Source organism: Monocercomonoides exilis (assembly GCF_001643675.1).
Source record: "Monocercomonoides exilis strain PA203 chromosome Unknown scaffold2-2631571, whole genome shotgun sequence".
Lineage (NCBI taxonomy): Eukaryota > Preaxostyla > Oxymonadida > Polymastigidae > Monocercomonoides > Monocercomonoides exilis.
This window is the reverse complement of record NW_027150547.1, coordinates 1,682,087-1,697,155: the sequence shown is the minus strand read 5'-3', so window position 1 is coordinate 1,697,155 and position 15,069 is coordinate 1,682,087. Positions and strand designations below refer to the sequence as shown.

General features: G+C 38.2%; 3 protein-coding genes across 3 annotated transcripts; 2 read left to right on the top strand and 1 right to left on the bottom strand.

Moving 5' to 3' along the window:
* MONOS_406 (putative Tubulin-tyrosine ligase family) lies at nt 1–7,492 on the bottom strand (the record flags this gene model as incomplete). The annotated part of the gene is made up of 4 exons (XM_067874101.1): nt 1–6,872; nt 7,009–7,255; nt 7,307–7,328; nt 7,401–7,492. The coding sequence occupies 4 exons, from the start codon at nt 7,490–7,492 to the stop codon at nt 217–219; spliced, it is 7,017 nt and encodes a 2,338-aa protein (XP_067735895.1). The 3' UTR covers nt 1–216.
* Nucleotides 7,493–8,342: 850 nt separating this feature from the next.
* MONOS_407 (uncharacterized protein) lies at nt 8,343–9,813 on the top strand (the record flags this gene model as incomplete). The annotated part of the gene is made up of 4 exons (XM_067874111.1): nt 8,343–8,351; nt 8,418–9,195; nt 9,265–9,561; nt 9,659–9,813. The coding sequence occupies 4 exons, from the start codon at nt 8,343–8,345 to the stop codon at nt 9,811–9,813; spliced, it is 1,239 nt and encodes a 412-aa protein (XP_067735894.1).
* A 195-nt stretch (nt 9,814–10,008) lies between these two features.
* MONOS_408fu16932 (uncharacterized protein) lies at nt 10,009–12,365 on the top strand. Its single transcript, XM_067874132.1, has 4 exons — nt 10,009–10,414; nt 10,496–11,028; nt 11,125–11,270; nt 11,506–12,365. Exons 1-4 carry the CDS (start codon nt 10,087–10,089, stop codon nt 12,209–12,211), a joined length of 1,713 nt encoding a protein of 570 aa, XP_067735893.1. The 5' UTR covers nt 10,009–10,086; the 3' UTR covers nt 12,212–12,365.
* Nucleotides 12,366–15,069: the final 2,704 nt, after the last annotated feature.

The window sequence follows — 15,069 nt, the reverse complement described above, 5'->3', positions numbered from 1 at the left end:
GAAAATTAAAAATTTTATTATGGCACAAGAGTTAATAAAGCTTTTTTTGATAATTTGCTTTCATAAACAGCTCGTTTAATTTTGTAGTTCCAATAAATAGATTATTCGTTTAAGAGAGAATTCAAAAACAAGAAAAATTTGATTTTAACAAAATATGATGCTTTAATAGCATTGAATTAAATATATACATAGCATAACATATCAAAAAAAATATGTTTATTTTTTCTGAAGAGGGAATTTTGGGAGTGAAGGAGAAGAAGGACGAAGTGGAGATGCAGGCCTTGCATACTGACTCTGGTTGAATGGATGGATGGATGCGAACGAGGCAAAAGGAGAGCGAGTCGAAGAGGAAAAAGGAGAAGCAGGTCGCAAAGTGGAACTGGAATATGCTGAATGGCCAGAAGAAGAGGACAAAATAGAAGAAGCAGAATGAGAAGAGCCCAAAGAATTGGGGATTGCTGTCTGCTGGTTCATTGCTGAAGATGATGAAGATGATGAAGTATGATTCATTGAGTGTTCTGTGTTTTTTTTCTTCTTGGAAATCATATTGACAGTTTCTCTGTTGAACAAAGAGACAGAAGAAAACAATTGAGAAGAGGAAGAAGTTGAAGAAGCTGTTGAAGATGGCAAAGAAGAAGAGGAAGAAGAAGAGGAAGAAGAGGAGGAAGAAGAGGAAGGAGATGACTGAATATTTGAGTGTTGTGAAGATGAAGGCACAGAAGATGGACGACCAGCAGTAGAAGAAAGACTAAGACGATTGGATGAATATGAAGATGAGCCCAAAGAAAGAGTGGGATTTGTCGAAGAAGAAGAAGAAGGGGAAGAGGAAGAGGAAGAAGGAGAGGAAGAAGAAGTAGTTGATGGACGAGATGGTTCAGAGGATGATGATGAAGATGATGATGAATTAAAAGTTGGAAGAGGAGAAGACATTGAATGGATATCTTGATTGTGTTCTTTCTTTGCACGTGAACTGCCTTGTGGCTGTAAAGTCTGATTAGCAGCAGAAGAAGAAGAAGGCGAAGGAACACGATGTGAAGTGAAGGAGCGCACAACATTGGAAGGATGGCGAGAAAACAAAGAATCTGACGAAAAGGCGGAGTCAGAGGCTGAAAGAGAACTCTGAGGAGATGAAAATGTTGAAGAAGAAGAAGAAGATGATGATGATGATAAAGAAGGAGATTGTTCAGACATTGGTGATGCTCCATTAGATTGCAGTGAAGGCAAGCCTTGTTGACTGCTGTGCTGTGGAGTTGATCCATTCTCTGTCGCAAATCCATTTGCCACTGAAAATCCAGAAGAAGTTGCAGAGAGAGGCGCCAAAGGAGAAGAAGAAGAAGAAGAAGAAGAATTCTGAGCTAATTGTGGTGGCTGTGTGCTGTGCATTCCCAAAGAAGCGATGCGCTGGTGGCGAGGGGAAGGCGGGTGATAGGGAAGAGAAGAGGAAGGATAAGCAGCAGCTGAATTGGAATGCGAAAGAACTTTTCGGCGGACAGAAGGAGAAACATCGGCAGATCGATGGAGACTGGAAGAGCGAGAGATTTTGGGGGAGATGGAATGGGTAGAAGTGAGTGAGGAGGAGGAGGAGGAGGAAGGAGAAGAAGGAGAAGAAGAAGAGGAGGAGGGAGAAATTGAAGGAACAGAGGAAGAAGAAGATAACAGAGACGAGGAAGAAGGATACGAAGAATGAAGAGTCTTTGCAGAGTGGATGGCAGCAGAAGAAGAAGCAGGTGAAGAAGTTTGAGGCAGATTGGAAGACGAAATGAGAGGCGATGAAGAATTCATCGGAGGAGGCGGAGACGGAGAAAGAAGAGAATATTGTTCATGTGTGAAAGAGGAGGAGGAAGAGGAGGAAGAAGAAGAAGGCTGCTGCAATGAAGGAGAGGCAGACACGAGAGGAGAAAGAGATGAGTGTCTCAATGGAATCATTGGGGAGTGTGCAAGAGTGGATGAGGATGAAGAGGAGGAAGAGGAAGAAGATGAACTTGTGGAATTTGAGTTAGATGAGGTGGAAGAGGAAGAAGAAGAAGAAGAAGAGGGAGAATATGAAAAACTGAGTGGAGATGAAGCAGGTGTGACAGAAGGAGACAGAAAAGAAGAAGAAGAAGAAGAAGAAGCAGGTTGTAGCAAAGACGAGTCATTCTGTCGAGGCTGAAGAGGAGTGGGCGAATGAAGCACAGGAAATGTTCTCCTTCCTGTTGACATTGTCATCATTGAAGAAGAAGTTGAAGAAGAAGAAGAAGATGATGAAGAAGAGGAGGAAGAAGAGGAAGAGGAAGAAGATGCTGATGATGATAGAGATGTTGGAGATGTTGGAGTCATCAGTGCTTTGTTGGATGTTGGCGATAAAAGTTTATTGTTATTCTCATGTTGTGCAGCAGATGTTGATTGAGAATGGCTTGTCTGTCCAGAATGAGAAAGCAATGAAGAGGAAGGAGATGAGGAGGAAGAAGTAGACAAAGATGTTTGTGGAGGAGGAGGAGAAGAGATTGGTGTGACAGAAGCAGAAGATTCAGCCATTAGATTGCCTGTTAAGTTCATTGGAGATGCATGCAATGATGATGCTTGTTTTGGAGATCGCATAGAAAAATCTCGTGTTGACTGTGAAAAAGCAGACTTTGAAGAAGAATTCAGATTTTGATTCAGATTTCCGGAAGAAAATGAAGAAGAAGAAGAAGAAGATGATGATGATGATGATGATGATGAAAATGAATGTGTTGACGTGGAAGTTGGTGGTTTGTATTTGGCAGCTGGAGGAAGAGTTGACAACGATGCCAGCAGAGCAGCAATGGTGCTTGCAGGAGAAGTTGGATTGTGAATAGAAGAAGAAGAAGAAGATGATGATGATGATGAAAAAGACGAAGACATTGGAGTTGATCGAGTAGATGATGAATGAGTAGAAGCAGATTGGAGTGTTGCTGACAGCTGAGCAGCAGGCACAAGCGAGCGGGTTGCTGAATGCGACACACGAAGCTGCTTCGTCTGTGTAATCATATCAGCTTCTGAAGGCGAATAAGGCGGAATTTTTGCCGGCAGCCCGTTGGAGAACGATTGAGAACTGCGGGACAGGCGCAGTGGATGGGAAGAAGGGAGAACTTCGAGTTTTCTTTGGCTCCGCGGAGAAATAAGACCTTTTGAAGGAGAAGAGAAAGGGGAGGAGAAGGGGGAGGAAGAGAGAGGCAGTGAAGGTGCTGATGAAAATGAAGATGAAGACGAAGACGATGAAGAAGAAGAAGATGATGATGATGATATAAATGACGAAGAAGTGGATGAGCCAGAGGAAGAGGAAGAGGAAGAAACAGATGCAGCTGATCCTTCTTGCTCGCTGTATCCCACACGAGGTGTGACGATATCGTTCTCAGCAGCCATTTCGTTGTTCTCCTTCTTCACTTTGGGGAGATGCAAGCCATGTGACATTCCAAGTGAACGCCTTTGACTTGGTGCTTCTTCTCTGTTGGAATATTCCTTCGGATTTCTCGTCACTTCATCACTCGAATATGCTCTGTCTTTAACTTCTTCATATTCTCCTTCATCTTCGTTCCCGTTCTTATTCTCTTTCTCATTGCTTCTCATTCCATTTCTTTCTCTTTTTCCTCTCTCATTCTCTTCTCCTCCTCCTTCTCCTCCCTCTCTTTCTCTCTCCTCACCCTTCTCTTTCTCTCTCTCTCCCGCTACTCCCTTTAGTGCAGGCAGCGCAAACAGCGACTGCCCTGCCTTCCCTTCCTCAAAGAACTTCTCCTGCATCACCCTCACCGTCACAGCCGGCCTCGCCAGCAAGCCAGCTGCCTTTGCCGCACCCAAATACCCTCCATCTCCTTCTCCACTGCCCATCCGCCTGATCAACCTCCCATCACTGCCCACAGCTCCTTGTGCCCCCATCCCCATGGCAATACCGGCGAGGAGGGTGGAAGAGGAGAATCGGCCAACAGAATGACTGCGCATTGAGGAGGAGGAGGAAGAAGAAGAAGAGTGGAGAGGAGAGGAGAGGAGAGGGAGGGTGAATGGGCGGGTGTAGTCGGGGAGAGTGAGGACGGAGATGTTGGCTTCACTGTTGACTGAATACAATGAGGAAGAAGAAGAAGAGGATGATGATGATGATGATGAAGATGATGTTGATGATCGAAGTGAATTGCGTGTGGCTGAAGAGGAGGCAGAAGAGTATTCAGGTGTCACAGAAGAAGGATGTGCTGAAGGAGCAGATTGTGTTGTGGCTGTCTGAAGAGGCACAATTGTGATTGGCTCAGGAAGATCAAAAACAGAACGTGAAGTGGAAGAAGAAGAGGAAGAAGAAGAAGAAGAAGAAGAGGAAGTAGAGGAAGAAGCAGAAGTGGTTGATGAAGTGGCTGAAGCTCCATTGGCGTTTGTTCTTCTTGCTGATGTTGGTCTTATGAGCTGTGAGGGAGGCTGTACAGGTATGCAATCTTCGTCATCCAACAGCCACACAGAAGGATATCTGGGCTTCCTAATGCAGCTGTCAGGCCTCTGCACAGTGGCAGCAGGAGAAGGATGGTCGAAGAGGAAGAGAGGAGACGAAGAGAGCTGAAAGAGCGGATCGTTTGGATGTGGCACGTGGCAGTGTGGGCAGATGGGCAGAGAAGGGACGGGTGTGGGTGTGGGTGAGGTGGTTGTGATTGAAGGTGAAGAGATGATGTGTGAGGCATAGGAAATGGAAGAAGAAGTTGTATTTGAAGTGTCTGTTTTAATAGCTGTTTTGAGCTGCTTTGCAGGCAAACTCTGAGAAGAAGCTCCGCTTTGGTTCTGATAAATATGTTCATTTTCTCCGTTTTGTCTGTCAGTACTGTTAGCCTTCTGTTCTTTCTCCTCTTTCTCCCTCTCGATCATCCTCATCCTCTTCAAGTGTCCTCCGCACGTGTCGACCCACCGTCTCCGCAGGAAGCAGGCGACGAGGGCATCTGAAGCCCTTCTCTCTTTGAAGAAGGGGCGATACAGCAGCGCATTGAAGGGAGTGGGGAAGATGCGCTGGAACCCGCCACGCCGCGCATATTCAGATTCGACGAGGCGGAGGAGGGCTTTGTCTTCGGGGCAGAGGGAAGAGACAGAAAGAGTGGTGGGATCTTCTTCGTTGAAGGGGAGGAGGGTGGAAGAGGAAGAGGAAGAGGAAGAGGAAGATGATGATGAGGAGGAGGAGGAGGAGGAAGAAGAAGAGGATGTTGATGAAGTGTTAGAAGAATGTGCGACTGATGAGTAGAAGCCAGGAAAGACGAATGCAGAAGCTGATGTGTTGTTTGTATTTGATGTGGAAGAATGAGATGAAGACGAAGAAGGAGAAGGTGAAGGTGACGGTGAAAGAGATCTGGATGACGGAGAAGCTGGTGGAGCAGGAGAAGCTGAGGATGGAGCAGGTGATGATGAAACAGAAGGCGCAGGAGAAGACTGTCTCGCACTGGCAGCTGGGCTTTTCTTCTGCTTCTTCATCTGATTCAGTGCTTCTCCTGTGGCTGTCCCACCCCACGGATACAAAGGCGCTTCAACAGCGTTCAACTTCAGCCCTTTCGCTTTCCTCAGCACAGAAGACAGACCTGCCTTCATGTTGGCTGAGGATCCTGCTGCTGCAGAAGAGCCAGGCATCGCCATGTTCGCTGCCACAAGCCTGCTGATGTCCTCTCTCGATGCAAACGGCACCTTTCCATCGGCTGAAGAAGGCGTGTGCCCCAACATGAAGAACAAGTCAGTGAGCATGTTTCCTTTCACAGTCTCGTCCAGCGGTGATCCTGAGTTCATCGATGGCGATGTGTTGATCTCCAAAATGTACGGTCGCATCGCAGAGTCCAATATGATGTCCACTCCATACAGCTCGCAGCAGTTCGACGGAAACCGCAGCGTCGTCCTCAGCTCGCGTGTGAAGGTCTCGTCGGCAGAGATGAATGCCTTGATCAGCACATCCTGGATCCTCCGCATAACCACCCCGTCGTCTGCCCCGAACTGGCTCCGGAGAAACAGCCGCATATCCACCAGCCGCCACTTCAGCGAGTGCTCCTCTTCTAACAGCGCCTGCTCTTTCAGCTTCGCCTTCCGCTTCGCACGCTTCTCTGCTTTCCGCCGCGCACGCTCTGCTTCTTTCTGTTGCTTCCGCTCAGCTGCTGTCAGTTTCCGCTTTTTTGGGTGAGAAGAAGAAGAAGAAGAAGACGTGGGTGTTGTTGTGTTCTTTTTGGCTGATTTCCCTTTCGGTGGAGGATGGGGATTAGCAGCACGGCCTGATGTCTGTGAGGGATTGGCTTCGACCATTTCAGTCTCTTCTCTGGAGCTCTCATTCACTCTGGCCTGCCTCCCGCTGCTCGAGTTGCTTCTGTTGCTTCGCCCGCCTTTGCCTTCGCTCTCGTTTTCTCCTCCGCCTTCATCAGCTTCGAAATTCCCTTCTTCTCCGTTCTTCCCTTTCCGCCTCTCTTCATTCTCTCCCTCATCCTCATCTGCCTCATCTTCATCTGCAGTCACCCCTTCGTCGCTGCTATTGCCGCTGCTGTCGCTACTACTTGTGATAGTCGATGAGTCTTCCTCTTCCTCCTCTTCTTCTTCCATCTGCTCTTCGAATTCCTCCTCTTCGTCTTCGTCGAGCGCCTTCAGCCGTGCTTTCTCCTTCTGCTCGTCCAGACACGTCCGGATCCTCCCTTTGTTGATGGAGAAGTTCGTGAGGTGCGCATACTGCGAGAGAGAGTTCTGCGAATACGCCTGAGACGCAAACCGCGCAATCCCGTCTCGATACAGGTATATCCGCAAGGGGTCATAGCCCATCAGAGCCAAATACAGCCGCAGGTCAAACTTGAACCCCCGGATCAGCAGCGGCCGCTCAATGTACTCCTGCGCCAGCGTCCCTCGTGTGCATTGGACTTTTGACGAAGAGCTCACCACATGAATTCCTGTTGTGTTTGCGTGTAAAAATAGATATATTAATTTGTGTGAGAAAGAAATTTTTTTGTTTTGAAATAAATATGAAATTTAATTCAATAGTTTTAAAATTATAATTTGGCTCAATGAATAAAAGCAGCTGAAAACCTATTCCTCTTGAAGCAGCAACCGGTTTGATGATGAATGGCCCTCCTTCTTTTTTTGCAAAATCTGCCTTGAAAATGGCTTTATCCCTTGGGAATATGTAAGTCTTTGGGAAAAAACCACAATGTTGATGTCCAAATCGACGATAAAGCAACATCAAGTGATGATGCAATCTATCTTTTCTTCCCAACTCGAAGGTGCATGGAAAGTGATTGGAGCGATGAAATGGCCCCAGCAATTTATATTCAGTCTTAAAAATATTTGTTAAAATCAAATAGAATAAAAAATTGAAGCAAAATACTTTTGAAAGTCGCCCCCATAAGCTGTAGCAATAATAATAAGTCGAAGGTATTAAAGTTTATTGACTCTGAACGAAAAAAATTGAATTAACAAACCTAAGCCACGGTAAGTCTTCTGATTTCTTTTCCGTCTGAAACCCTCCAAGCTGAAAACAATCTCGCACAATCTGTGGACATTGGCTTGTCATCTTTTCAAAATTAATTAAAAAGTCAACATAACGAAACGGTGATTCAATTTGATGAAAAAAGTGCGCAAACTTTCAATAGAGGCTGAACCACGTCATCAGGAGGTAAAAAAAACAGATAACCTCCTCCATCTGAAAATGCAAGTACTGGAGGTTGTTCAGTAAATATGGAAGGAACAAGTTTCAACTTTGCTGTGTTAAAACTTTTTTGCAATCGCTGTTTACTCATTGATCGATTGCTAAACAAAGAGAAATAGAAACACAAAGCAATCGAAAATAAACAAAAAATACTTTTTCCCTTATATCAGAAAACTGTTCAATATATGTGTCTAAACTTTATGGACAGCGAGTAAAGCAATCAATAAACTTGAGTTGAATTTTAATTTTTTAAAATGGGAATGCTAAAATCTGAAAATTTTTTTGTATTTGCTCAGGAGCATATATGTCAACAGGGTACTAATAATTAATCAAATCAAGAAAAGAAATAAATAATTTGTATAACAAATTATGTTACTCTGAAGAAATGAGCACTGAACTTACAAAATAATGCAAATGCTACACGCATATTTTTTTAATTTTATTTCAGTGTGTTGAGCCAACCCAACTTCATTTGTCTTGTTTTTGTTCACTGTAGTCAGATGATCAAAATAAATATTAATAATTGTGTTAAAGATGCTGCTTAAATTTTGTGTGTTTGCTTGTAAATATTCATTTGTGAAAAGATGAATGTGCATTTTCAGTGTTATTATTTTCTATCACATTTTCAGCTCCGAAATATAGAAATAGCAAAAATTCAAGGAAACCAGCATCAACTTCTCAATTTCCGACATATTCCGATATACGAACAAATGCCATGAAATTGGTTTGAGACCTCAATATTTCTGAAAGATTTTTTCTTGAAAGAGTAATTTTTACCAATTTTCATAAGCACGATTACGATGATTTGGATTATCATTATTTGAAATCAAAGCAAAGATCTCGTGATTCAAATACACTTTCTCCTCAGGCCCGTCGTCTTTCGTCGTCAATAGATGATTTGAGGCAAAGGTTATCGGATATTTACGAGGATTATGATGATGATAGCTACGGTCTTTCAGCATCTCTTGGACGTACCGAGCCATCGTTCATACAGCCAATACAATACATAATTCAGCCATCACCCTATGGAATTGGCCAGCATCAGCTTCATCCTACGCAGCTTTTACAGCCTCAAGTTGCATTAGGGCAGCCAAATGTGGTGTATGCTCTTGATCCAATGACTCAACAATTGGTGCCAATCTCACAGCCACTTGGACTTCAACTTGATTCTCCATTGCTACAGCAAGGGCAACCTCAATATTATGTTCTTCAGCAGCCCTTGGCTCAAGCATATCCGGGTCTTGGAACCCCATTCAACGTTCTTTCTTCTGAGGAGCTTCCGTTGTATACAAAGGAAGATTTTGATAGCTTGTTTAATGAATCCACGAGCGGATCTCCTCCAAAAGAAGAAAGTCAAAATTTGCTGGATCAACTTGGAATATCTTCAAATTGCCAGGCAAGCACATCTTGTAAGGATGCGTCAAAAATGGCACAGGAACATGCGAGACCCGCAGATTGCGTACAGAAGGAGCAAGTGCTGATACCAGTGAAGATGGAAAATGGAACATTTGTCATTGATCCATCTTATGCATCTTCTTCTTCTCTGGCAAATTATCCAATTTTGTGTGGTTTGATATCTTATTATTTTTTTCCCCCTTTTTTTGGAAATTTTCATTTGTGCAATATTCTATCTGCAGTTCTTCCATCTTCGTGTTCACCTTGTTCTTGCAATTGTGAATGCTCTCCACCTCTTCAACCAGTCTCCACAGCAGCCACTTCTGCAGCTTCGTGCCAAACTGTTCAACAGCCGATTCTGATTTCATCTCTTCAACCTTGTCTGGCCAGCGAGCACTCTTCTTCGCAAAAGTCAAATTGCAATGTTCATACAAATGACCAAACAAATCCGTGTGCACAGCCACTTGGTCAGGCTCAGCCTCAGTCACGACAATGCTGCCAGTCTGATTCACAGCAACAGAAAGAACCTTCATTGGCAGGTATTCAAACAAAATTATAACCAATTACATTTTGTGGCTTTAATGATTTCTTTGTGTTCAAACTTCATTGTTTTTTCAATTTGATTTTAAAAATTAGACATATATGGATGCTATCAAGAAAAGGAGCACAGAAAACCTTTTTGCCCGCAAAGGGACCCCACAGCTCACACTGGACCAAGACTCAGAACTTTTGACGACGAAGAGACAAAGCTTATTGCGACTGAAAAATATGGAAGCCCACATTTGTTTTAGTAATTTGAAAAGCAAAATATTTTTTTTTGTGTGTGTTTTATAATGGAAAATAAAAATAAGTCTTTTGCAAATATCAAAATAAATTGTCTTCAGTTATCTTCAGAACTTTTTTCACTGTTTTTTATATATTATAAAATCATATTTTGAACAAATTTTAATTCTTAACCAAAACAACAAATTTGATCAGACCCATCTATTATTCAACGAAACGAAATTTTTAAAATTCTCGTTTTTTTATTAAAAATAGCATAATACGGAATATCCGCAAGCTTTATGGTCCCTGTAAAAGTTCAGCTTGTTTGTTCTGAGTATAAATCCCTTGAGATTTCCTCTGGAACGCAAGCAAGTGATTTGTTTAAAATTTTGTGTTCTCTATACGAATTAAATCAAAAAGAGCTTGCAATTTTTCTTCCATTTATTCCAAATGATAATGAAGCTAAAATGCAACTGTTATCAACGCTTAGCGCAAATTTCTATGAAATACCTCCATATTTTATTTTTTCCGAGCAATTCTTGAATGAAGTTTCAGAAAGACAGCAAAACGGATCAGAACCTCTTTTAATTGGAATTCCGCGTAAATTTTCGGATAATGTTAATCATGGTTTTTCGAATTGTTATTATTTCAACTTTCATTATCAATTAAAAATTAAATTATTTATCTTCAAATTTAATTTCAATGTAGCAACTACTCAAACAAAGCAATTAAATGATGAAAGTTTATCATCATCAGATAGTTGTGTTGATTCAGAATGTGAAGAGGAACATTCAAATAATTCTAGCAATTCATCCATTCAAAATGTTGAATTAAAAGTGTCTCTCGAAGAGTTCCAAGAGTACATTTATCAGCTTCATAATTCTAATTTTAAATGCTACTGTTTGGATACACATAATTATGTTGAGCCAGGTGCAATTAATCAGCTTCATGGAGCGTTCACAAAACGATGGGAAGTGTTTCCTTTGCCTGATTGTTTAACAGCAAATCCTTTAAGAAATATTATTGATGTGTGGATGAGGCCGTGCTATAATTTTATAACAAAACGAATGATCAATTTCCGTAACTTGTGCTTATCAAGCGCAACAAAGGACAATGAGAAAAATTCAGATACAATGCAAATACCTCAAATGTGTCTAATAATAAAAGGTTCGGAAGGAACTGGAAAAACTTGCATTTGCTTTATGCTTATCCGTCATGTGTTAAGGTCAAATCCTCTTGCAGTATGATATTATTTGATTTTGTATTGAATATAAAACTCATTCTAAAATTTTGTTCACTTCTCAAAAAATGTGAATTTATGTAATGAACATTATTAGACCATTTTATTGTATCATCCAGTTGTTGGCAAATGCGTTATTAGGTTGACTCAAAAAGGAGATGCCTTTGTTACACCATCTTTGGAAGACCCATCATACGTTACTGTAAACGAAAAATCAATGAATTTGTGGACTTTTATTGACGAGTTTGTTGGGAGAGTGTGAGAATGCGCTTAAAAAGTGAAAAAAGAGTTATGAAATATCAGCATTAGTTGTAATTTTTTAATTCTTTAGTTTTTGTATTTTTGTTTTCATTTGAATTTTGAATTCGTAAAGCTTGCTATTGATTTGTTAATGTAATTTCTTCAATGCTTGTGTTAATTATTCTTTCTGTACATGTTATAAATTCTGTATTTGCAATTATACAAATTGATGTTTCAGTCAATCCCTGGACAGCGCATCCATTGCATTAAATGGGTTTTCGGTTATTTTCTGCAATGCAGAATCAAATAACATTGAAGAATCTATTAGAAATAATCCTATGAATAATAAGGCAGTTTTTGATATAATTGAAGTTCCTAAATGGGAAGAAGATGAAAAGGAGAAGGTCAAGAAATTGTTTGGAAGAGACATAGAAAGCGTTATTAATATGCACATTTCAAAGAAAGAAAATGAAAACAGCAAAAAAGAAAGGCAAGAAACTGAAAACAGAAAGAATAATGAGCATCTTTCGTTGTCTTCGTCACAGATTGATTCATTGCCTGAGGATCAAATTATGGAGATGTTTAACGAGAAATTTGAGCACCTCAAGAACTCACAGGAAAAAAGGAAAAATGAATGGCACAATGAACATATTATTGCATATGACGATGACAGTGATACTGAAAGTGAAAATAATTCTTTTGACAATGAGAAGGAAGACACAGAAGAAGATGACGAAGAAAGTGATGAAGTAGAAGATGATAATGATCTTGAAAAAGAGAAAGAAGATGAAGATGATTTGAATGTTGGAGATAATCAAGAGGAGGTTTTTGCAAATGAGAATGTTTTTCGAAGAGAAAATAGTATACTTAATATTTGTAATCAAGAATTCGATAAAAGAAATGAAAACGAATCAATAGAACTGAGAGATATGATTGATAAATAATGATTTTATGAGGCGAATGATCAGACATATTAACAAAAAAATGGCCAACGGACTTATTACATTCAAAATATCCTGAGAAATCGGAGAAAATGTTAAATGGAAGCTTGATAAAGCAAACAAAGATGATTAAAGAAATTAATAAAAAAAAAAGAAATGTGTAGCCATACTTAATTTAGCAATATTAACGTTTATTATCACGAAAATTTCATGTCTTGGATTCGATTAATGCAAATTCGCTGAGAAATGAAGAAAAGTGACATTAGAAAAGAAAGAAATGTCGAAAAATTCGAAAACAGATGAAAAATAAAAGAGAAAAGGCAATTTTGATGAGATTGAACATGAAAATGTTTAATGATGAAGATGAAAATTAACCATAGGCACAAAGATGATTTTAATGTGAAAAATGAAATATCATGAAAGAAGACAAATATATAAAATTCATATTTTTAATTACTTCTACATTAACAAAAAAGTAATTGAGTTTATAGTTTTTGAAACCTTTGATGATTATTATTTCGACAAATTACACTTTAGAAAAGCTGGCATTTCAATGTTTATCGTTTCATATTTTATTATTTTTTAATTATTATTTTCGAATTTGAATAAAAATTATTTTAAAAATGTAATTTTGTATCTTTTGATTTCGAAATTAACATTTTTGATATCAAATTTATGGGGTGTGGTTTTTTATTAACAATATTAAAGATAAATAGGGCAAAATATTTTTCTTCATGCATTTTCATTGAAAAATTTTGCATCTTTGATGAACTTTTTGTGATCAAAAAATATGAAAAAAATGTGTCCATTTTTTGACATTCGTGAAATGACACTATAGTTTATAATTTGATTTCAATGATGCCTGTTAAAGGATATGTTAATCCAATTTGTTTTGAAATCTAAGAGAGCGAAAGAAAGTTATGAGTTAAACAATTTTTTCATGCTTTGTGCATAAAAAGCTTGAATGTCTATATTTTCCCCCAAATAATTTTAATTGTTGAAGATGAAATCCAAAATGAAGATTTTCAAACACATAAGAAGCGAAAACCGCTTCATGTTGATGAATGTTTAATAATACCTTATTTTTATCAACTGAAGAAGTTGCCAAAGAAATAACAAAAAAAAAAAAAAATAAAAGAAAAAAAATAAAAATAAAAATAAAAAAAAAATAAAAAAAAATAAAATAAAATAAAAACTCACTTATTATTCAAAGAATCTTTTGTAATAAAAATACATCTAATTGTCTGAATTTTCCTTTGAATTCTAAACTCATAAAGCATGTGGGTGAACGTATTAGGAATAAAAACTTTTAACTGGTTGCCTATTATTTGAGAACAGTCTTAATCGACCACAATTTCATTTGTTTTTGTACAACTATTTGTGACAATACTCGATGTGATTATATCATGTTCAAACTGCATCTGTTTTTTTTCTTTGGATCAAAATTTTTGTATTTCATATTTCTATTGATTGCATTTGTTGCAACATCTATTATCAAAAATAGAAAAAGCAGAAGATAGGTGTTTATGAAAATGAAAAAGCTTGTCATTCATCATTGACAATAATCATGCGGCAAACTTCATATAAGAAATATAATTTCTTTTAAGAAGTGAAAAGAAAATTGGTTGAATGTTGAAGAGTATTACAAGAAAAAAAGTGCATATAATATTGGATAAAAAAATTTTTTACGACCAATTCCATATATCCACAACCCCAAAATAATCTTCCTATTATTATGATTTATTATCATGAAATAACTTCCTGTTTTTGTGCAGTCAACAGAGGTAATTCGATTTTTCCTTTTTATTTTCAATTTTCAAATATGAAAATATGTGATGAAATTATTTGAGAACTATTTGAATGTGAAATTTTTTTGTTTTATTTTTCCTTCAATAAAAATTTTTCAGATGTTTATAATTTTTTTGAAATCGAATTTTTTCTCTCAAAATAATCTTCATGAAAGTTTGTTTTGCATTCTTTAAAATGAACATTGGAAAGTGATTACATCATGAACAATAAAATTGTGATGGACGCATCTCAAACATTGGCTTTTGAAAAAACGGCAATTCTCGATATTCGGATTTGAAAATTTCCTGGTTATTCTCACAAGAAATTTTTAAAATCAACACCCCGAAAAAAGTTATGAATTCAAATATGATCACTCACATGTTTTGGGATTGTGGCATAACCTTCGATCATGGAATCTTACTGATCAGCCCCAAAACTTATTCAAATATCATCTCATTTGACCTTTTATTTTTCTCATATCTCTTTATAACTGTTGAAACAATGAAAGATTAAAGAAACAAATCTATCACATGTTCTCATAAAAAATATGGAATTGAGGAAAATGAAGCTTTCAAAAATTGCTACAAAACAACATTGTTTCAAAAACAAATAAATGAAAATTTGAATTGAAAATACAAATTAATGCACAAATAAAAACACTTTAAAAGTCTGTCACTGCGTTTTCATTAAAGTTGAAGAATATCATTTTTCTTTTCACATTTATAAAAATGACAAAAGAAAAATTTTGGAAATTTTTTAATTAATTAATGAGGATTGTGGATATGTTTCAAACCCTGAAGTGTTCAAAACAAATAAATTTAGGCAATTCAATTATTTTTATTTCAACATTCTCATTTCATTATCTGAACAAAAAAAAAACTAAAATTTTCAATTATAATGATTAATATAGTGAATGATCGATCAGATGCTATGTTTGGCAAGTATATCGGGATTGGTAAGTCATATGCATTGGTCGAAGGTCAAACCTTGCAATTATTCATAACTATTTTCATCAAACTGTTTGAAAATATAATGATCTTACCCATTAGAAAAATTGCAGAGAAATTTCCAAA

Coding starts and splice junctions, on each gene's coding strand:
- MONOS_408fu16932 (XM_067874132.1), top strand. CDS start 10,087: ATGGTCCCTGTAAAAGTTCAGCTTGTTTGTTCTGAGTATAAATCCCTT. Junction 10,415..10,495: donor TTCGGATAATGTTAATCATG/GTTTTTCGAATT, acceptor ATTTCAATGTAG/CAACTACTCAAACAAAGCAA. Junction 11,271..11,505: donor TTGTGGACTTTTATTGACGA/GTTTGTTGGGAG, acceptor TTGATGTTTCAG/TCAATCCCTGGACAGCGCAT.